The sequence below is a fragment of the Peromyscus eremicus genome, chromosome 9 (assembly GCF_949786415.1).
Source record: "Peromyscus eremicus chromosome 9, PerEre_H2_v1, whole genome shotgun sequence".
Lineage (NCBI taxonomy): Eukaryota > Metazoa > Chordata > Mammalia > Rodentia > Cricetidae > Peromyscus > Peromyscus eremicus.
Genome location: NC_081425.1, coordinates 71,397,056 through 71,419,501, shown reverse-complemented (window position 1 = coordinate 71,419,501; position 22,446 = coordinate 71,397,056). Strand labels below are relative to the sequence as shown.

Sequence of the window (22,446 nt, the reverse complement as noted above, 5' to 3'; positions counted from 1 at the left end):
CTTGTCCTGGCTTCTCCTTTGAACCCCAGGTTCGCAAATCTTCCTACCTCAAGCATTTTTCTCCCTTAGTCCATTTACATGGTGGTGTCTCACACTGGTATCTGTGATGATTAATTTTAACTGTAAACTTGAATGGGTTTGAAATCACCTAGAGTGATTCCAAATCTTCCATGTAGAGTATAAATGGAAGAAGTGGGTCACAGGAGTGTGCCTTCTTATCCCTGCTTGCTGCTTACTAAAAAGTAAAAAAAAAAAAAAAAAAAAAAAAAAAAAAAAAAAAAAAAAAAAAAAAAACCTTCTCTACCCAGCCTTATAGTCATGATGCTCTGCCAAAATGTATGGGACCAACCAACCATAGTCTGAAGCCTCTGAAACTATGACCTAAAGTAAACCTTTCCTTTCTTAAATCATTTACAGTGTGCATTTTGTCACACCAAGGCAAAATTGATTAATAGCGAAAGTGTTTGAGAATCTCAGACTCTCCAGTCTTGCTTTTTCCTCTTTCTGTCTTTTCTGTCTCTTCAACTCTCTGAAACTTAGACTAGAGATGACATCTCTTTGAGCTTTCATTTCTTCATGTACTAAAGCACGGTTCTCAACATGTGGTCTCCAGGCCAGGTACATCAGCATTACCTGTGAGCACGTTAAAATGCAGATTCTTGGGCCATGTCAGGTCTATAGATCCAGAAGTCTGTGGGTAGGGCTCAGCAGTCTGTTTTCATCAACTTTCCAGGTGATTCTGATGCATGCTAAGTTAAGAAACAGTGCTATGCATTTGCTGTTTCATGTGCCTCCACATACAGTGGCATCCTTCGTTGGCTGATTTTCTCCTGCAGATGCCCATAGCCCTCAGATTTTCTGACCCATTTCCTGGTTGAGAAACATTGTAAGAGCTCTTGCATGCACGTACTGTTCTCTCTGCCTCCAGTACTCTTCTGCTGTGGGATGGTCTGTATGTCAAATGTGTTGCTGATTGGTCAATAAATAAATCACTGATTGGCCATTGGCTAGGCAGGAAGTGTAGGCGGGACAAGGAGGAGAATAAAGCTGGGAAGTGGAAGGCTGAGTCAGAGAGACACTGCCAGCCACCACGATGAGAAACAGCATGTGAAGATGCCGGTAAGCCACGAGCCACGTGGCAAGGTATAGATTTATAGAAATGGATTAATTTAAGCTGTAAGAACAGTTAGCAACAAGCCTGCCATGGCCATGCAGTTTGTAACCAATATAAGTCTCTGTGTTTACTTGGTTGGGTCTGAGGCTGTGGGACTGGCAGGTGAGAGAGATTTGTCCTGACCGTGGGCCAGGCAAGAAAACTCAAGCTACACTCTTCACATTGGAGTCTTCATGTTATTTCAGCTGTGCACAATGGTGCTTCCCAATGTTCTTTTTGCATAGTACATGTTTGTTCTATTACACTAATTACACACACACACACACACACACATATATATATATATATATATATATATATATATATATATATATATATATATATATATATATATATATATATTTCTTTAGCCCTCAAAATATAATCTCATAAAGTAGGGGCCTCATCTATTCACATGATGTATCCCTAGAACTTAAATACTGTGACATAATGGTCAGAACTCTCTGGTAGAAGTTTTGGTAATGATGGAAGTGTTCTGTGTTCACTTCATCCAACATGGCAGCTGCTGGCCATATGTGGTGTCTATTTGAGCAGTTGAAATGAGGCTAGTGTGACTAAGATACTAAATTTAATTTTTTTAGTATAATTTTAATTCACTTAAATTTAGATAGCAATGTGTGGCTACTTCCTACTGTACTGAACATCACAACCCTAGACACAAAATATGTGTGTTGAATGAATGAATGAATCCCTCATAAAAACACTAAGAATATGATGTTTTAAATTGTCAATGATTGACAAAAAAAATGTTTTTATTGATCCTGACTTACAAAACTACCTTGCCTGCTGTGAACTTGATGGGATCTAAAACAACTTAGGTGGCAGACTTATGGCCGTGTCTGTAACAGAATTTCAGGGTTAATCTGAGGTGGGAAGACCCACCCTGATTGGGGCAGTACTATTCCACCTGCTGGGCCTCTGGACCAAACAAAAAGGAGAAAGTTAGCTGGGCATTAGCTTTCATCTCTCTCTGCTTTCAGACTGTGGACAACATGTGACCGACCAGCTGCCTCATGCTCTATGGCCACACCTTCCCCACTATGATTGAGGGGAGCCAAAATAAACCCTTCCTTCATTGAGTTGCTCCTCCCTCCCTTTTGTTTTAGGTCTCTTGCCACAGCAGTGAGAAAGACAATTAATACTTCTAAAAAAATTTGATTTTGACTTTTAGAGTAAACTTTTAGAGTTTTAGAGTAAAGCTGTTTTCAAGTCAAAACTAGTATTTTGGTAGAAAGATCTTAGCAGAGAGATTGGAAGACAGTAATGGAAATGAGGCATATTAATGAGCTTTGAGGCAACTTGAGTAGTTCCTTTTGTAGAAAGTTGTTGATATAGGGACCAGAGGAATGGCCTGTGATCTAGTCCCAATTCAATGGACTTTCAGAGCCCTGGCTAGATTGCTTAGAAGCTCCTGGGAGTTGCGGGAAGATGAGCTTCTCTTTGATGGAGGAAAAATGACAAGGTGGACAGGAAGAATATATCAAACAACGTTGATTAGAAATCATCTTGGAAATGAACTTACATTCTCTAAACTTCCACTTCTGAACCTATCAAACAGACATGGGAATGCCCAGCTGGCACGGTAGGATGTGTTAGTTCTCTTCTTTTGTGAGCAAAAATTTAACACGACTTGACAGAAATCTACCTACTGAAAAGTATGTTTTTCTAACCTAAAATATCTCCACCTCTGGGCTGAGCCTGTAGGTCCATGGTAAAGCACTTGTATGTGTAAAGACCTGATTTTAAAGGTCCACAGAAATGGCTCAGTGATTACGAGGACCGGCTGTTTTTCCAAAGGACTGAAGTTCGATCCCCAGCACCCAAATGACTGCTGTCCTAAAACTCCAGTTCCAGAGGATTTGCCATTCTCTTCTAATCTTTGAAGGCATTACACTCACATGGCACACAGAAGTACATTCAGGCAAAGTATGCATACACATAAGATAAATAAATCTTCTTTTAAAAGCCCTGGGTTTAGTTCTCAGTAATGAAAAATTTTGAAACAACCTACCCCCATACTGTTGAATATAGGGCAACCTTCACTTCATTTAACATTATCTTCACCTAATTTCTTTGTCTTTTTTCCTTCAAGACTCTTAGGTATGTAATTTTACCCCCAAGATAATTGCACAATATTATTCTGGTTAGTCCTGGATGGTTTGACACAGAGTAAACTCTTTTATCAAATGATTAGAATAGAATAGATTCACAGCCCAAGCTCCCTTTTCTTTAAAAGAAAATATAGGCTGAGAATGAGATCCAAGGATCCTTCCAGCTCTAAAATTGCTCTATCCTCTGGCTAAAGAGTCTCTAACAAGGAACGTGTGGCCTAAATGTGTCATCTTCATTATTAGAAATATCATAGGACTAAATTGGGCTCTGATGTCCCAAAATATTCCTGCAGTTTAATAGCACATCATAGTTTATTACCTTGATTTGACTCCCCCTTCCCCCCTCTCTCCCCATCCCCTTCTTCCCTTGTATCTTGTCTTAGTTTATATCCCCTCCAAAACGGAACCCCAAACAAAGGCGTAAACACCATAGATGTGATGTCCTGGAGCCAGAATGTGCATTAGCAGGAGAGATTATCACAGATCGTTGGGATGCTCCAGCACTTGGGAATGGAGCAAGTCACAGCACAAGGCTAGAGTCTGCCATGTTGCACCTGTGCAGGGATGATGGACACTTGCACAGATTTGGTTACCATGGTGTTGGCGTAAAAATGAAGATATAATTCCGTTTTGAGCTCTTTTGTATACTTCTTTCAGTTTGATCTATCCCAGAATCTGCTTCAGGGTGGCAGCCAACCATAATGTCTAACCAGAATCATTCAAGTACCATTTGCTGCTTTTGCAGCCCCAAGGCCACAATAGCATACTTCATCTTTCCCCTTGACCACCTTGTTCTAGCATTCTCCACCTCTGACCAGTGTCTGGGCTGCTCTAGGTGTGGGAGTCTGCCAGAGACCAGCTCCGACCTGCAACCACCTTACGAAGGGTTCTTGGGTGGAGGATAGAGGAATGAGAAAATATTAGGTAGAAAGATAGAAAAAGACAATAAGAAAGACAGAGACACAGGATAGCTTCGGGAGGGCCTGGATCAATACCCAGCCACCAAGAACTTTACTCAACGGGGCTTTTTATAATATGCCAAGTGGAGAGGCAAAAGACCTCCCCCTTGCAAGGTCAAAGCACACTGTACAGCTAAGTGTAGATCCTTCCAAACAATTGGTAAACATGCCTGTGGCAAAATTATCCCATCATGTAGCCATGCTGGGTAAAGCAAGCTCAGATTCTCTGACCTTGAGTAAGGTCTCACTAGGGAGTCTTTGTGGGCCACCACATCTAGGTTGCTTGCTTGACTAGTGATCTTGAATATAAGAATCTCATGACTCTGTGAAAGAGAGCACTCTGAAACACTTCTTCACAGACACTAGCTTTTAAAAACATTACAGTGTAGATAATTGACTGACCTAACACCATCATTTTCAATTTTCAGAGTTTCCAGCAGTCTTAACACATCAGTCAACTCTTCTCAAATTTCCATGTCTTTTGTTTATAAACCACAGTTTGCACACAATTAATGCTTGCCTTCTGTCTGAACACCATCCCAACCTAACATGGGTAAGAGCCTTCAGTAATTGAAACACTGCTGGCTAGGTATCCCTACGCCATCTTCCTCTAACAGGAGACTCGTTATTATGACAACCAGTGATCTTGTTCTGAAATTCCAACACTGGTTGCCATAGCCTCAGTTTTCCTGAGAGCAGAGCCTGCAACAAAGTCTTGTACATAGGAAACATTGAAACGGGGAAGAAGAGAAAGCCAGCACAAGAATGAATTCTCAAGGTCAAGGTGACATTGTCTGAGTGATATTCTGAGGACTTTCATGAACTCCCTAAAAGGTGGCCTGATGAGATCTAGATGGTGGGAGTATTTACACACCAGCTTCCTTCTCCACTGGTCAAGGCTGCCAGGCTAGCTCCCTGCTTTGTTGGGCCATACGTATGAGTGTCAAGTGAAGTTCCACGGTGACCCACAGCAGAGCACACAGGAGATGGCTGCACAGACTGGCTCGCTACTGCAGTAGCTGGAATAAAGGGGGGTTTGGGGTGGTACAAGTTGTCAGAGACACCCCCTCTCAGGCAACCTTGGGGGTTCCAGTTTACCCAGAATCATTCTAATGGTGTTAATGATGTTCCCTTTTGCTTCCAGTTATGTTCTAGTTTATACTACAAGGACATTGTTAACTACTTGCTCTCTTCTCCTTTCTCTGTCTCTGTCTCTCTCTTTTCCATACACAGGCACTTTAAGAAACACAAGAAAACCAAGAGAATTTCTTCGTCATTTATTCTCTCCAGTTTTTCTACTGTTCTCAGCAGAACTGTCTCCAGAAGGAATACACTTTGTCTTTGTTAGGGCAAATGAAGCTTGAGCCCAAAAGAACCACTTTTACTAAGTCTTATGCATGTGAGGAATCCTTTCTCACACAGATTTCATTACTTAAAGTGAAGTACTGCATTCTATAACTACAGTCTGGACAATAATTCTCCTCTGGGATAGAAACAGAAACATTAAGCTATGTTGACTGTGATAAAATATATATGGCAGCCTTGTGGATCCAGAAGTCAATGACATATAACACAGGACATTCTCAACTTTTAAAATGTGGCCATTATAAGAGGATAGGCCCTCTAATAACCCAAATAGCATACCACTGATTTTGTTTACTTTGGAACCAAAGCATGTATAAACTGTAACTTTGTGACAAATCTGATGAGGGACCAAGTCACTTCCAACCACGTCTCTAATAAATGAACAAGCTAACAATAAACAAGACCCTGAATAACTCGGGTGTATTATACATTACCTATTTCAGCAGAGGACTATTTTGGTAATGTCAGGATATGATTCGCTATGCGGTACTCTTTGTGATTCCTCTCCTTGGAGCAATTGGGAATGGACTGCTTGGCCAAAGCCAGTGCTCACTGGGCTGATGTAACAAAAATTAAATATCTTAAAAACAACATCTGAAAATACCATATAGTTCCAAGAGCAAGGAACTAAGTCAAATTAGGCCTTCCTTGATGTTTGTCTTGATAGGTCATCATTACCACCAGTGAGATACGCCATCAGTCGAGTCCATGATGACCTAGAGCATCTACCATAGCAGGTTTTGGAATTCTGTCAAGTAAGCTTGTCCATGTTAATTACATGTTAAGAACACAGTATACGGCCCACAGAAGGAGCTTAGTAGACATTTGATTTTGTTATTGCTAGATTTAAAGAATTGAATTTCATTCAGATTTTTTAAATTTGTATTTGAATTATGCAGCATAAAACTAAATTATTCAATATTTCTCCAAAGTAACTCAAAGACCCTCATCACTTAGAAATAAGACTACTTTTTCTATGAGCAGTTTCTTTTAACAGAATCCAGACCTTAAATATGATGAACTGAAATGTGTTTTCAAGAGCCTAGTCATCCCAGGAAAGATTCAGTCAAGCCGTTTGCTGAATGCTTTCCCCATCCTATTTTAGTCCAATTTCACATTTTGCATAAGAATCTGTTTTCATTCCAAAATACTATACTTTCAGAATAAAGGTCATGGCACTTTGTTGTGTTTTGATCGTTCCTGCTGCTTTTTGCAAGAAACCTGGAGGAGAGTTGGCTAGTGGAGATACTTAAAAAGTCTTGGTCAAAACAACAACAACATAGGGTTTCAGACAGACACTGTCATCAAAGATGTGGTTTTCTGAAAATATATGGTGTTAAAATGATGATGACATGTGTGCTAGAGAGATGGCTCTGCAGTTAAGAGCACTTGCTGTTCTTGCAGTGAACCTGGGTTTGGTTCCCAGCACCACACTGTGCCTTTGACTCTCATTCCAGGAGATTCAAAAACCATCCTTAGGCACACTCATGGTGCACATAGAGACACGCAGGCAAAACACTCAAACACATAAAGTAAAAAGTAAATTTTTTAGGTAAAAGAAAATAACAAAAACATTTATTAAAAAATGAATTCTATTTAGTCATCTTATAGCTGGGCATGGTGGTAAATGCCTGTAATCTCAGGAGGTACAGCCTGTAATCAGTATGCTAAGGCAGGAGAATTGATCAGGATTTCAAAGTCAGACTAAACTACAAAGTAACACATTTGTCTCAAGGGGGAAAAAGTCTGTACCTATTGACATACGAGGATTCTTTAGGACTCACAGGGCTGAGAAAGATTATATTAAAAGATCTCATGCGTGAAACCCAGAAGGGGTATGAAAGCCATAACTCCTCTTTTTCTCAAAGACAAGAAAAAAAGAGGCAATGGACATGGTAGGAATGTTTTCTTACTTAATGTTAGTCAAGTGGAATAAAATGTAGAATAAATGCATGCCCTATTATAAATAACACAAAAAATACCAATTAGATAGGAGAGTTGAGTCAAACAAGCCTTTAATCAATTTCTGTCACTTCAGCGAGTTTATTTTCCTTGAGTATTTCCTGAAATGTCACACATTATCTACCCTTGTGGTAATTAAGTCTTGCTGCCTAATTATAAAAGCTTACAGTCTTTGCTTTGAGGACCAAATCAAGAAGGGGAACATGCTCTCTAATCCTCTAGCACACGTGAATATCACATTTGCCAGTGGATGCTCTGGTTTTGGAGTCTTTACTTTTCAATTGCATACACTGATATCAAAGCAGGCATTCGTGGACCACCAGATGCCAAATAAATCTTGTTCATGATGAAAGTCAAACACAAACACAGGATTTTTTCCAAGCTCTTTTCCTTTTAGACAATCATGGGAAATTGCAGCCACAGAGAGGTGACAGGATAGTATGTAAATTATAATCCCAATATTGTGTCACATTAAAACTGTATTTGCCATACCATAAATACACCCGAATGAAAGATTAGAAAAATACAGGCCAGACTCTCAACAGTACTTAACTCTGGGAGTAGGACTCGGTGGGTGATCCAGATCTTTTTTCCTATGCTTTTTACGTTTCCCCGATTTTGCATTGTCACCACTGAGGCCCTCCCGAATCCATCTTTGTGTTGATATGGCAACCATGGAAAAACTTGCTTCATGTCCCATATTCAGAGGAAAATAAAGTGCTTGATTTCTGTCCATGACAACTGTCTAAAGTTCCCAGAAGGCACTCAGTACTGTAACAACATGGCTCATGTGACTCCCTAGGCTGTATAAGTGGCCACTGACATGGTCTTCATCAAGCCGGGCCTTGAGGGGGGAGAAGCTTTGAGATTTGTTTCCCTGAAAAACCAGATACTAAACTTGGTTTTCGTGCCAGAGGACAAGAGACTTTTATATTAGTCTTCACACATTAAGAAAATCAATCAAATTTTTGGTAGTAACTCAGACCTCAGGCTAAACCAAAGTCACTGGAGAGACCTAGAATTTTCTCCAGGGTTTAATAGAAGCTTTATTAATTTAAAGTGATTTTTTTTGGGCCCCTACTGTTGAAAGTCACAGAGAATGTACATACATGTACACACACATTTTATCAACTTGAAGCTGCCTCTCTACATTTTTGTCAGAAATATATACATTTTTTTTCATATTTGGGGATGCTGGAATTTTCTGCAAGAAGTAGGACACTGAAGTCCAGGAGAGCTGAAGGGCTTCAAAGGTCTGTTTCTTCGTTCATGTTTGTATCTAACCAGTCCCTAAGTCTTACCATGTACTGCTGCTTCTGAACACCTACAGAATCACCCTCCTCTCCATAGTCAGATCTTCGCTTTCATCATGACTACCGTCATCTCTCACCAGCATTGTATCATCAGCCTTGACCTTGACTGGTATCCCTAAATGCAGATTTCTAAACTTGCCATTGATCCCAAACCTGACCATATTACTTTTTAGCATAATATCCTCCCACAATTTCTAGCTATCCTCAAAGTAAACTCTTGATTCCTTGGCATGGCCTAGAAGACCATTTAGGATCAGCCTTATATTTGCCACCACGTGTATTCCCTTCCACTCCAGCCGTCCTCTGAATGGTGAATTTCCCATGATCTCCCACCTACTCTGGTCCACCTAGCTAGAGCAAGCACCCCTTTATCCCTTTTTTTTAAAACCTCACTAACTTTTACTCATCTTCTGGTCCCAGGTTTGGTATTATTGGCTCTAGAAACACGCCCTGGTCTTCTTAGAATGGTTGAATACTCCTTTTCTGGATTCAACAGACCTTGGCATGAAGCTGTTATTTTAAACCCCCCCTCCAATTAATCTATAAACTCTTTCTGGTGATGTACTGACTACATCTTACTACTCTTGCTTCCACAAGGTATCCCAAGGGACGCTGATTCAAAAAACAATAATCCTACCCAGTGCCTTCACTTACTAAAGAGAAAACCTCTGGCCGTTACCACTCCTCTTGACACAGAATGTTAACGTGGTTGTTTGTTTATTGGGGGGGGACTAAACCTGGGGTCTCTTGTGTGCTTTGGAAACATTTAAAATGAGATCTAACTGGTTCAATTATAAAGTCATTTTGTATCTCCCCCTTTTCTTTATCTCTTAAATAAGGAAACAGGAAATGAAAAACAGCATTTTTGTATTAAAATTCCTTCTTGGAAGATTTCTTGCCACTTTCTAGGGATCTATTCCTGCCTTATCTCTCACCAAAAAAAAAATTGAAGAAATATTTCCAATGTTTTGGTTCCTTCTTTTACTTTTATGTTACTTGAGAAGAAAGTGTTTGGCTTCAGAGTTCATAAAAACTCAGTTTCTTGACCTTAAACCAACTTTCTTACTTTGACACCCAAGTAGATGACCTTCCTTGCTTAATGGTAACAAAATAATAGAGTTCACTGGCCTAACTTGCCACTTTCCTACACTCTATTCCTATACCTGTGAACACTGTGAAGGTAAAAATGGATTTTCTTATGGAGGTAATATAAATTATTCTTCCATTTCTATTCCCTCTCAGGTCTTCTACTCTCATCCCATAACATGTTACACCTCTTAGCAGTATCAATCCTGAACATCTTAGCTGTAGACTACAATCTCAGGTGAGAATTTAGATTCTGTCTTGCTAAGTACCTGCTTTTCTATACTGGATTGTATTTGTGGCTATCACGTGTGCTACTGCACCTGCTGCTCCTTGAGGAAGGACAGTAAGATGTTTGCTTTACTCAGAGGAAGATTGCAGAGTTCACTTTAATATCATCCTGAGCTTTTGAGTCAACTAGAGCGAGAGAGTAGACAATTGTCTTTGTACTCATGCTGCTTCCTCCCTCCCTTTCCCCTTCCCTTTCCTTCTTTTTCTCTTCCTTCCTGTTTCTCTTACTGTGCATTTGCATAACAAAAATCTGAGTTGATGAGTAAAGAAGTAGATCCATCTATTACTCATATGGGATACTTCTGGTGCATTTATATAACACTAGCTTACAGGAGAAATTTAACAAGATGATGTTTCTGGCCATGTTGACTGCCAAGATTTGTAATTATCAGAATAACATAATGAGATGTCTCCCCTTAGTCCATCCCAGCTTATCAGTTTAATAGCTACCCAGAAAAGGAGTTGTGTGTCCTATGGAGTGCTACATGTCCAAATATGGGACCTATTATGCAATATGTAAATATGTCCAAATAGTAACCATTAGGTTAATACCATAATTTTTTAAAATCTATTTTCCACCCTAAAAGCTTACATTCAATAATTTGAAGTCTGTGCAATTAAGGAAGACAATTAACTGAGCTTAAGCTCAATTTAAGAAACCAGGCACCTTTCATCCCCCCATTCATCCTGGACTTCAGTTCCTTCATAGCCATATTCACTCCTCCTAGTATAATTTCCTTTGATAAGAAATATGGAAATTAAATGGGTACACACACACACACACACACACACACACACACACACACACACACACAATCCCTTCCCTGTTAATGATCATCCTCATTTGTTTTCTTCTCCTTGTTTTTCTAAGTAGCTAAATATGAGGGTGGAGGGTATATATAGCTCAATGGTGGAGCACTGGGCAAGCACACATGAAGTCATGAGTTTGATCCTTAGCACCGTAAAAATAAAAATATATTCATGACTTTTTTGTTCCAGCACATCATTCAATCAGGTTACATGTGCCTTGTGTTGGGATTTTCTTCCATCTTTTTTTCTATTCCTATTTTTTTCTTGTTATTACATTTGTTTACTCTTACTTGTTTAACTGACATTTATTACTTTAGTTGAACAATGTTTATACACAATGATTGGTTTTGTTGAACAGAAAAGAATTCTAGGTCTCAAGATTTTGAGTTTAATATTTTCTGGAAATCAATAAAATCATTCTTAAAATTTCTCAAGAGAAAAATCAGTTTAAGAAACGGATCAATAAGATTTTGATATTAAGCCAGCAAACCCAGATCTGTGATAGGGGCAATACCATCTACTTCTTCCATACTCAAACTCATTGTGGGAAACTAGTCCAAGGCATGGCACAAACAGAAATAAAACAATGTGGTGGTTATATGCGGCCTTTGTAAAATGTCAACAACTTCCAGGCAATATACCAGGGACAAGGAATCCCAGCCACTCCCTAAGGGTAGACTGTACACAGTGAAATCATCCTGCTAACTGGAGAGGTTGATTTCTTTCACTGTAATCTTTCCTCTTCATATTTATCTTTGGTCAAAGCAAAGCCTCTTTCTACAAAATACCACACAGCTATAAGCTTGTGCCAAATAATATAGCTTGTTTCCAAAAGCTGTTTTTCAGCAGTTGGCAGAGATAATGATTATTCATATCCACAGAAATCACAATGTCCAAAGATGATTTGATCCTACACACACACACACACACACACACACACACACACACTATGGATGTAATTTAAATGATGTTTCATTTGGACTTCCACAGGAAGAAAATATCCAGAGGCACACAGAGAGGGAAGCACTAGACATTCAGACTATTATTCCATATTGTTCTCATGGCAATATTTAACTCTTGGGTTTCAAATGTGTGTGTGTGTGTGTGTGTGTGTGTGTGTGTGTGTCTGTGTCTGTGTGTATATATGTGTGTTTTACAATGAGGACACTTGCTTAGTGTGCATGAAGTTATGAGTTTCATCCCCAGTACCACAAAAAATAAAATAAAATAGAACAGAATTAATGAAATAATGAATTGCTTTAGAGTTGACTAAGATAGAATCATTTTTGATATGTACCCAAACTGCACTTTAAAATTTTCCACGCAACATTTTTGACTTGTGTAAGAGATACTGGTACTTTAAATTTCTGGAAAAATACCACTAAGGCAACATATGAGCTGCAGTCAAGGCTAAGGCATTGCTAAGGGAATCTGTTACCCTGGGATACTAATTAACTCTAAATATTGCATATAAATTAAGCCAGCAGCTAGTAAACGAATCAGCTCACGGAAGAGGGAAAAATCAAAGATGTTCAAAATAAAAATATTATCTTCTGATTAGGCAAAAAGAACCCAAAGCATGGTAGCATGGTAGAAAACTTCCTCTCCTCAGCCCTGCCTTCTGTTCTTTTTTTTTAGTAGCTTCTCTCATTTATCTTGGCTTTTATTTTCCCTTCCTTACTATGGCAAGTGTGATTTGTTGGGTAGGGTGACTAGGGAAAAGCGTTCCTTCCCAGAGTCCTGCTCTCCGTTATCTCTTTGTCTCATGGTAAAAATATTTAATGTGAGACCTACTATCTTAACAAAATTTTATATGAAAAATATATTGTTAAGAATAGGCGCTATGCTCTACAATACAGCATTATTAACTGTAGGTGCTACGCTGTACAACAGATGCCTAGAACCTATTCATCTTCATAAATGAAACTTAACACCTCCGACCAACACCTCCTCATGCCTCCCTTCTCCCTGGCAACCATCAGGTTTCTGAATTTGACCACTTTAGATGACTCATGGCCATTAGAATCATGAAGTACTTCTTATGTGCCTGGTTTATTTACTTAGCAGACAGTCCTCCAACATCCATGTCACAAGAACAGGATTCCTTTCTTCTTTTTAGCACTGAGTAATAGTCTAATGTATACCACATTTCTTTATACAGACAGTTAAACAGATTTGTACAGAAATCTGCTATAATCTAAGTAAACCCCTTTTCTGTCCCTGTGCCAAAGGGGATGTAGAGATTGCTGTCAAAGGACAAATTCACACACGCTATCTTCAGTGTGAATTTATGATGGTTATAGATGACCTTTTTATTCAACAGTTTGAAGAGGCACTATTAGCCCTGAGCTAATCTAACGCTACAGATTGAGCAGCTCTAGGCATGACTGACCATCAGTTTCACCCATGTGTCCTTGAATTAACAGAACCTATGTTAGTTTGCTCTATACGTATTGTCAAGAATGCAGGTGACAGTGTCCCCTCGTGCTCACAGCAAGAGACTGCTCTTAGAAAGCATCACTTCCTCAGAAGCAGGACAGCTGTCCTAGTGGGACTGTGATTCACTGATGAGAGTCAGGACTTAAGTTCTACTTTAAAAAAAAAAATCTGACTTCAACCCAATTTAGGAACTGCTAACTTGTCTTTGTCTCCATGGAACTTCGATTTCTCTTCATCAGCTTTACACAGTTGCTTTCTTGACCAAAAGAGTTAAGCTTACTTGATGAAAACATTTTTTTTTTTTTTTTTTTTGTGTGTGTGTGTGTGTGTGTGTGTGTGTGTGTGTGTGTGTGTGTGCTAGCCATCATTCAAAAGACAGGTTCCAAGAAATTTTCCCTATTAGATTCCTAGAAATGAGACTTAAAGCCCTTGTGGGAGGGAAGAACTTGTGTGAAAAGTTCATTCATTTAACAAACAAAGAAATGAATAATAAATATTCCTTGATCAAGTAGCCTTGGTTTTAAAGAAGGACCTTCCAATGTCATAATACTTCCCAAAGCACAAAAAGGGCACCGAACTGAAGATGCAGTACAGAGTTTGGGCTAAGGTGGTCTTCATGCTGAGTCCACAGACGTAAGTGATGATTGACTCTCTCCTCCACTTTCGCTCCATCTTCAGTGGAATGGAAAAAAATAAAAATAAATGCTCTTCCTCACCCAGAAGCTATGTGGAGTAATTAAATAGACCCTGTCAGAGTAGAATAGGCTCTAACATCTATGAACAAATTCTCCATGGTAACAGCATTATTGGTAACCTTTATCTATCCTTGGAACTGATCCAAGCCACACTGCTAAATACAGTGAGCTACAAATTCCCAAATACCCAGATTCAAACAGGGTGTTTGAATGTGTTATTTGGTATAGAAGAAGGAATTGCATTCCAAGGAAAAGAGAGAGGATTTAACAGTCCATCATCCCATGTGAGGGACGGCTAGAGCTCATTTGTACATGAGGACTCTGGCCACTGGGCCACCTTCTACCTAAGAATGCCTGCCTTTTGTAATAAAGCCAAGAAAAGACCCCTGGCGGCCGACTTTTCCCATAGCAAGATCCTAGACATGGAAAAGTGACACTTTGACTTATCCATGGTACTGGCCACACAAACACAGAACCAAACGGCAGGGACAAACACCCTGGGAGCCTGCACACCCTCGTCATCCTTTTTGCTTCTTGGCTAATTTCAGCAATATACCAAAAGAGTATTTTGTAATGATAAACAAATAAGAATCTTTCATCATACCCATTGGACTAACTAACACTATTTAAGAAAGCAAGTATAAATTAAGGTTAAGGGTTCATTTAACATATAATTTCTAGTGCATGTTTTTTTTTTTTTACTAACAGTGAGACTAAGAGAGAGATAAAAATAATAAAAACAAAGAGACTGGAAGGTTTAATGTAACATTATGCAAACCTGTACATAACCCTAATAAGCTGCAATATCTCAGGAAAAAAAAATTCATTCCAGGTGGTAACTAGTCCTTGATGCAGACATAGGATGCACTGATGTTTACAAGTCAACAATTTCAAAAAATCAGAGAAGGATTATAAGGAGTTTCTCTTCCTTGGAAATTGTCTATTAAAATCAAAGATGCTCTCATGGCACCACCATTCACTGCAGGCCAGTAATCCAAACCAAGGAAAAGGCAGTGGAAAAATACAAGGTATTGGCTCTACCCAACCCAGCTACTCCTACTGAGCATGTGTGCTATATGTCTCTAAATCACAACCCCTGGTGATGGCAAACACACTACAGAATAACCAAACACTGAATGCTGCATTTAGAGTACAGGGTGTCTTTTCTGCTTATCACAAGAAAAAATCTACTCTCCAGCAGAGACGAGGGCTGGAGCAAAGGCCCAGCAGCAGCAAGGTGGTGAGATATTGTTGGTTTTTATTCATGTATTTTCTTTCGTCTTTTTGCCCCCAAATAAAAAATAAAACAATTATCTCATTGAATGAACCCCAAGTCCAATTCAGAATTCATCTTCAGAGCTGTCCGCTAACAGCATCACTCTATCTTGCATGCTGTTGAATTCTCTCTGCTGGGGAAAGAAAAGAGAAAAGCATTAAATTCTTTCTCCTCAAAGCCCAGAAGCAGACCCACCCTAAAGAACAAGGGAGTAGCTAATACAAAACACTCTGAGCAGAAGTCTTCTTGCACCATTAAATCCTCCATATTTTATCAGGCAAATTAGGCAGGCAGTGAAGAATTCTCTGCAACCCATTGGGTTTGCTCTTGTTTCTTGCATACCTTCCTTTTATGCCGTTTGAAGCCGTTTCTTCTTCGGCGATTCATAACCTTAATGCTGTAGAGTGCTCCCAAGATGAACAAGGCTCCAGCTATCCCTACCCCAACAGGCACCAGCATTCCAGACATGTAGCCAGCCTGAACAGAAAAGGAGAGAGACAGGTATCAGAATGCTACATAGACCATTGGATTCCAGGTTCCTTGTCCCTGATAAGTGGTAGCAGGTTTTTAGATGCTTTGAATTCTTCTGTCTGCTATGTTATAATTTAAAAGGGAACCTGTAACAAAGGTTCTGCTTTAGGGCTTTAGGGGAAGAGCAACAGAGAAAAATAACAACCTTTTTTTTTTTATTATTTCAAATCCCTTAGAAGTAAGTTCTGAAATAAATCAGCCAGACCTAGTGGCCCCTCCAGCCACTTGATTATGCACATTTGTCAACATCAATTTTTGATGACAGAAATATAATTTGTACTAAAGATGGATGGAGTGGGCTTCTGAGAATGCCAGGGCTATTAAAATGCAATAAATTGGAAACAGCCTGAGTCGCATGCCAAGGAGTTGAAGTGTCCTCTGGAATACTGTGTTCCTTGGAGGGTAAAGGAGGGCTGCTCACTTTCTTGCCCTCCCTTCCTACCTCCGGCTCCCACTCTTCTCAGCTATATTACAATAAAAAAGGAATGATAAAAGTGCATTATGAGAAGGTGAGAGCACCATAAACAGCAAGGAAGGGGCAGGCACAGAAATTAAGAGGTGGGTTAATTGCTGGGAGACAAGGACAAGAAGATGTGTGTATGCAGAATGGATCTCCGAGGGAAGCAGTGTGCCCAGTGAACAAAACTGAAATAGAGTGTCTTCAGTCCCAGGGAAGCAGTGGCCAAAAAGGGCACAAAGAACACCTGCCAGGAACATGGCTGCTTTCCAAGGAGCCTCGGGTGTTCCCAGTATACCCAAGGTAACTATGGACTCCTGAGTCCTCAGAGAACAACGTGATCCCTGCACATCCCAGTGCTTCAGTGAAACTCCCAGGACCTGCTCACTCTTGGAGTAAGGCCCTTGTCCTTAGGTAGATCTTTGCAGCAAAACCCCTGTGGGCTGCATGGGTATGCACTAACCTAGAGCATTTTCACAGGAGAGCGCAAGGCTACACCCCAAGTGGATAAAATACATTACAGTTATAACTTTTAAAATCTAGAATAAGTAGATAGGTGTTTTTCTGAGAGAGGATGACTCTTCAACTATTTCTCCTCTTTTTGTTTATTTAATTTATGTCTGTGTGTGATGTGTATATGTGTGCCTGAGTGTATGTGTGTTGCCAAGTAAGGGCAGAAGACATCCATCTCACCTCGCACTAGAGTTACAGATGGTTGTGAGCCACCACATAGGTTATGGGAACAGAATCTGGTCCTCAGCAAGAGCAGCAAATGCTCTTAAACCACTGAGCCATCTTCCTAGCTTTTATTTAATTTCTAATCAACAAAAACTATTTCTAGTGCCTTTCAGGGTGATCCAAAATGAGATAGACAGACAGACAGACAGATAGATAGACACAGACACACACAGAAAGAGAGAGAGAGAGAGAGAGAGAGAGAGAGAGAGAGAGAGAGAGAGAGAGAGAGAGAACAAGCCAGCAAGTGAGTGGGAGAAAGATTTTCAGAAAGCACTGAGGTCTGTAGGCTGTGATTCTCTCTCTAAACTTACACATGGAGGAGCAGAGGCCCCCTCACAGAGCAGAACATCCTTGCCTGTGCTTAGCAGCTTCCTCACTGGTCTTGTATCCCAGAGTTTTAAATTGGGATAAAATATGGATTTTTTTCATTAATTTAAGAACAATGGGATTCTTTTAAATCAGTGTAGTGTTTTCCATGGAGAAACAAATTCCAGTCATTCTTCAGCAAATTCATACACTTTGTTGAAAATCAAAGTTTTTCTAAAATTCTTGAAGATCTACTTGAGTCTTATAAAAACTCTATAATTTTCCACATAGGGAAACATAGGGAAATATTGGACAATAAAAAACTTGTGGTGCTCTCATCAAAAAATACAGAATTTAAAAAAAATCAGCTCCAGGAGTCCAGTCAAAGAGAGAGAAGAGGGGTTCTATGAGCAAGGGGCATCAAGATCATGATGGGGAAACCTATAGAGACAACGAAACCAAACTAGTGGGAACTCATGAAATTTAGACCAACAGCTGTGGAGCCTGCATGGGACTGGACTAGGCCTGCTGCATAAGCAAGAGTTGTGTAGCTTGATCTGCTTGAGGGTCCCCTTGGCAGTGGAATTGGGATTCACCCCTGGTGCATGAGCTGGCTTTTCAGAGCCCACTGCCTATGGTGGGACACCTTACACAGCCTTGAGGCAGGGGGAGGTGCTTCGACCTGTCTCTACTGAATATACCAGGCTCTGCTGACTCCCCACAGGAGGCCTTACCTTCTTGTAGAAGGAATGGGGGTGAGTTGAGGGGGGAGGCTGAAGGGGTGGGAGGAGGGAAGAGGGGAATCTGTGATTGGTATGTAAAATGAATAAAAATTTCTTAATAAAAAAATCAGTATTTTCAGTGCATTGAAATGTAACACATATTAAATATGAAGAATGATCAAATTTCATCCCCGTTAATGAACTTTTTCTAGGTTGTACATTCAGAGGACAATATTCTGTTCCTTGGAATATCAACCTAACAACCACTGCCTGAGCCTCCTGCAGATCTATAGTTTAACTCCATACCAATAATGTGGGTATTCCAAAATACGTCACTCTTGTCATATTTCACACACACAAATTCAGCTATATCTTTCATTTTTAATGGTATTTGCTTTGCCTTCAAGTCACAAATACATTATAGGATGGGGCTGAAGCCATCAGCCCACCTTCCAACACTATGTCACTACATATTCTTCAAAATTGACTAAGGCAAAATAAGGTCTTACTCAACACTGCCTATTACTTATTTTTTCTGAAATAAAATAAGAGGGCATGCACTTATTTTTTAAGTTTTTAATTCTGTCTAGTAGCTTTTTTTTGTTCAAAATCATTGGCTGTGCATATGCTTCCAGAAATGGCATCCAGAAGACACAGTTTACCCATGTGCTTTTCCAACCAAGACTGCACAGAGTGAGTCTAATCATGATAAAATAGCCAACAAGCCTAAAATGATGGATATTCTATTTTTATATAAAAACTATATTTTCAAAGATAGGTGTATTGTGAAAAAAGATAGCTGTAAAATGAGGAAAGGACATGGAAGAAGTATGATAAAAGGGTATGTTACATAATTGCTTATGGGATTTTATACTAGAGGAGAAATAATATTTTTGTAAGTGTCATTTTTGGTCTGTTGAAAAGTTGCACTGCAGATACCAGAGAACATAAATGTGCTGTAGCTATGTTAAATGGGCTCAAGCTAAAAACTGCAGTAAGATTTGATAACAGAATGTTCTCATTCTTAGAAAATATGCACTGAAGAATTAGGAATAAATAGGCCATAGTCTATGCAATTTATCATCAGATGGTTCAGGTAAAAATAAGGAAGAGAATGTGCCCATAAGTAAAAATCCAAGGTAGTAAAATGTTAGCAGTTGGTGCATCCAGGCTAAAGGTGGTAGGGGGATTCTTGTTGCTATACTTATTTTTATATCTTGCCTATGAAAGGTAAATTATTCCTGCCTAAAGGTTAATCATTTAAAATACATTGTAAATGAAAAGCTGGCTAGACATACCTGAATTTATGTGTTTGCTTTTGAAATTAATTTGTTCAGAAACATCTGTTTTTAAGAAAGCTATAAGAAAAGCTCATGAAAGGCACTGAGGATGTAATTCACTTGGTAGTGTACTTGCCTAGCATGCACAAGCTCTTAGGTTCAATTGCCAACACCATGTTAACCCAAGCATAATGGTACCCACCTGTAATCACAGCATTTGAAAAGTGGAGGCAAGAAGATCAGAAATTCAAAGCCATCCTAAACTACATAGTGAGTTAGAGGTCAGCCAGGCCTACAAAAGACCCTGTCTCAAACACACACACACACGTACTGCATTGCCCTGCCTCTGATCTGCTGCTCTGAGACTGGGCCTTGTGTTTTCTATGCAGCAGTACCTCTCCAACTGGAGCACATTTCAGATTGACTTGTTAGGCTTGGTAACGCAGACTATTGGGCCACATCATCAGAGTTCCTAACTCAGGTGTAGAGTGAGATCTGAGAATCTGCATTTCTAACAAGCTTCCAGGGCTTCTGAAGATTCTGGACCAGACTGCACCTTGAAAATCTCTGCTATGAAATACAACCTGGGTCACTTTTTCTTCCTTAAAGCTAGAAGAACCAGAATGGCTTTGGTGACCTAACATCAGCACTGTCTTTATTATATTATAATATAATGAAGCTTTATTATTATATAATCTAGTCAAACATTTTTATTTCTGAGAAACAATTCTGATGTTGAAAAGACATATCAATAGGTAACCAAGATAAGCCTGGTCTAACAAACACCATCAACATGTACAACAATCAGGAAAGTTAAGGGACGAGAACTAATTGTCTATTAACATCCATTTTCCTTTTGTAGTAGCTAATCAATTTCTCCGTGTAGCCCTGGCTGTCCTGGAACTCTCTCTGTAGACCAAGCTGGCTTTGAACTCATTGACCCATCTGCCTCTGCCTCCCGTGCTGGGATTAAAGGTGTGTGCCACCACTGTCCTGCTGGCTAAACAATTTCTAATCTCAGATGGAGGGCAGAATTAAGATTACTTCCCCTTCCTTAGCTTCCAGGAAGCTGAGTATTATTGAGGGATTAATTTATATATCCATGTGTTCTGGCTAGTTTTATGTCAACTTCACACAAAGTATAGTCATCTGAGAGGAGGGGACCTCAACTAAGAAAATACCTCCATAAGATTTTTTTGTAGGTCATTTTCTTAATTAGTGATTGATGTGAGAGGGCTCAGGCCATTGTGAGTGTGGCTACCCCTGGGCTGGGGGCCCTGGGTTCTATAAGAAAGTAGACTGAGTAAGTCAGTAAGCAGCACCTCTCCACAGCCTCTGCATCAGCTCCTGCCTCCAGGTTCCTGCCCTGCTTGAATTCCTGTCCCGACTTCCTCTGATAATGAAATGTGATATGGTAGTGTAAGGCCCTCAAGTCGTGTTTTTTTTTTTTTTTTTTTTTTTTTTGTTTTTTTTTTTTTTTGGTCATGGTGTTTCATAACAACAATAGTAACCCTGACTAAGACACCATGACACATGCAGATTCATATGGAGATAGCTGAGTTGGACATGCCATCCAGAATCACGAGTTATCATCGGAAATGAACTTCAAAAGTGGTGTATCATCAAACTGAAGCCATTTAGCCTGTTTCTGTGTCATTACCCATGAGCCTTTGACTGCAGGTGTGATGGGAAGGAGCTTCTTGTTACTCATGATTAAACCTTAATATTAACATTGAAAACTTGAAAAATCAATAACAACAAAAACAAATTAGAACTTTTGAAAACACCTTCATTTTTAAAGCTCCTGTAGTTAACAGAGAACCAACATTGGAACAATTCATGAAACTAGATTGGGAGGGTGTCCTGGTTGGGTTTAAGAGCTCAGTTGAATATGTGTTCAATTCAGTTTTCAGTCTAAGGGATTTTGTGACTTTCATCAGAGGCAGTAGCTAGGCTCCCAAATTGTAGCTGAAAAGGGTAACTAGTAAGAATTGATATTTACATGCAGATTATAAAGTTTGCAATATCTAACCTCAACGCAGCTTTATGCCAAACTTTAAGCCTATTTTAATCATTTTTGTAATATATTTGAGAAATCTTTCTCAGGATATTCATCTAAACCTTTCTCTGTCCATCTGAACATATCCTTTGACTTAACTAGATCCATAACAAGTACCAAAAAATGGCACACACTGACCTCAACAGCGTGAAAATTTCCTTTATCATGTTTAACATATATAAAAACAAATTAACCTTGTTCTAAAAAAAATAGAATTTTTTACTGAGAAGCAAAAAGGTAGAGAGAACTACTGTAATCACATAATTTTAATTGCAATTGGATGTCCTATTCTTTAACAATAAGTTGTAGCAAAATTAAAAACCCGTAATTCCAATATAGGAAAACTAGCTCAAATAATAAAATAAAATATATGGAAATCCATAAGCCGAGATGTTTTGAGGCTGGGGAACTGAAGGCAACTAAATGCCTGACCATTAAAAAGGTTTTCAAGCAACTGAAATCCCAATTAAACCTGAGCTGAGGTGTGCTAATGGAATCTGACATAGACTACAACCAAGGAATTCAGAATTCCATCAATATTTTGAGGAGTAGTTCCAGTTAAAATTACAAAGTTACCAAACGTGGAAACTTGGAGAGGATTCAAAGTCAAAAGAAAATGAAAATATGAACCTGGAAAGGAATTAATATTGTCAATCAGTGTGCCAAATGTATGCAGGAGAGGGAAATACTTTTCCATAGCTGGTCATCTCGGCAGGGTGGCTTGCTAGTGCCTCCTGGGAAGCAGCATCGCAATAAGCTACACACCTAGGGAAGTTTCCTCTTTCACAGACAGAACTGAACCACACTGCCAATATTCCCTAAAAGAAACTCTACCAGGTAGATCAAGGATATTATTCAGCTGGGCGTACCACTCA

General features: G+C 39.4%; 1 protein-coding gene across 1 annotated transcript in view; it reads right to left on the bottom strand.

Annotated features, from left to right (window-relative positions):
* Positions 1-15,440: 15,440 nt before the first annotated feature.
* The window catches only part of LOC131919483 (armadillo-like helical domain-containing protein 4), a 106,486-nt gene continuing 99,480 nt past the window's right edge, over positions 15,441-22,446 (bottom strand). Inside the window, exons 7-8 of the mRNA XM_059273712.1 lie at positions 15,821-15,955; positions 15,441-15,611 (exon numbers count right to left, since the gene is read on the bottom strand). Coding sequence (XP_059129695.1) covers positions 15,543-15,611; positions 15,821-15,955 — 204 coding nt within the window. The 3' untranslated portion in view covers positions 15,441-15,542. The remainder of the gene's footprint in view (positions 15,612-15,820; positions 15,956-22,446) is intronic.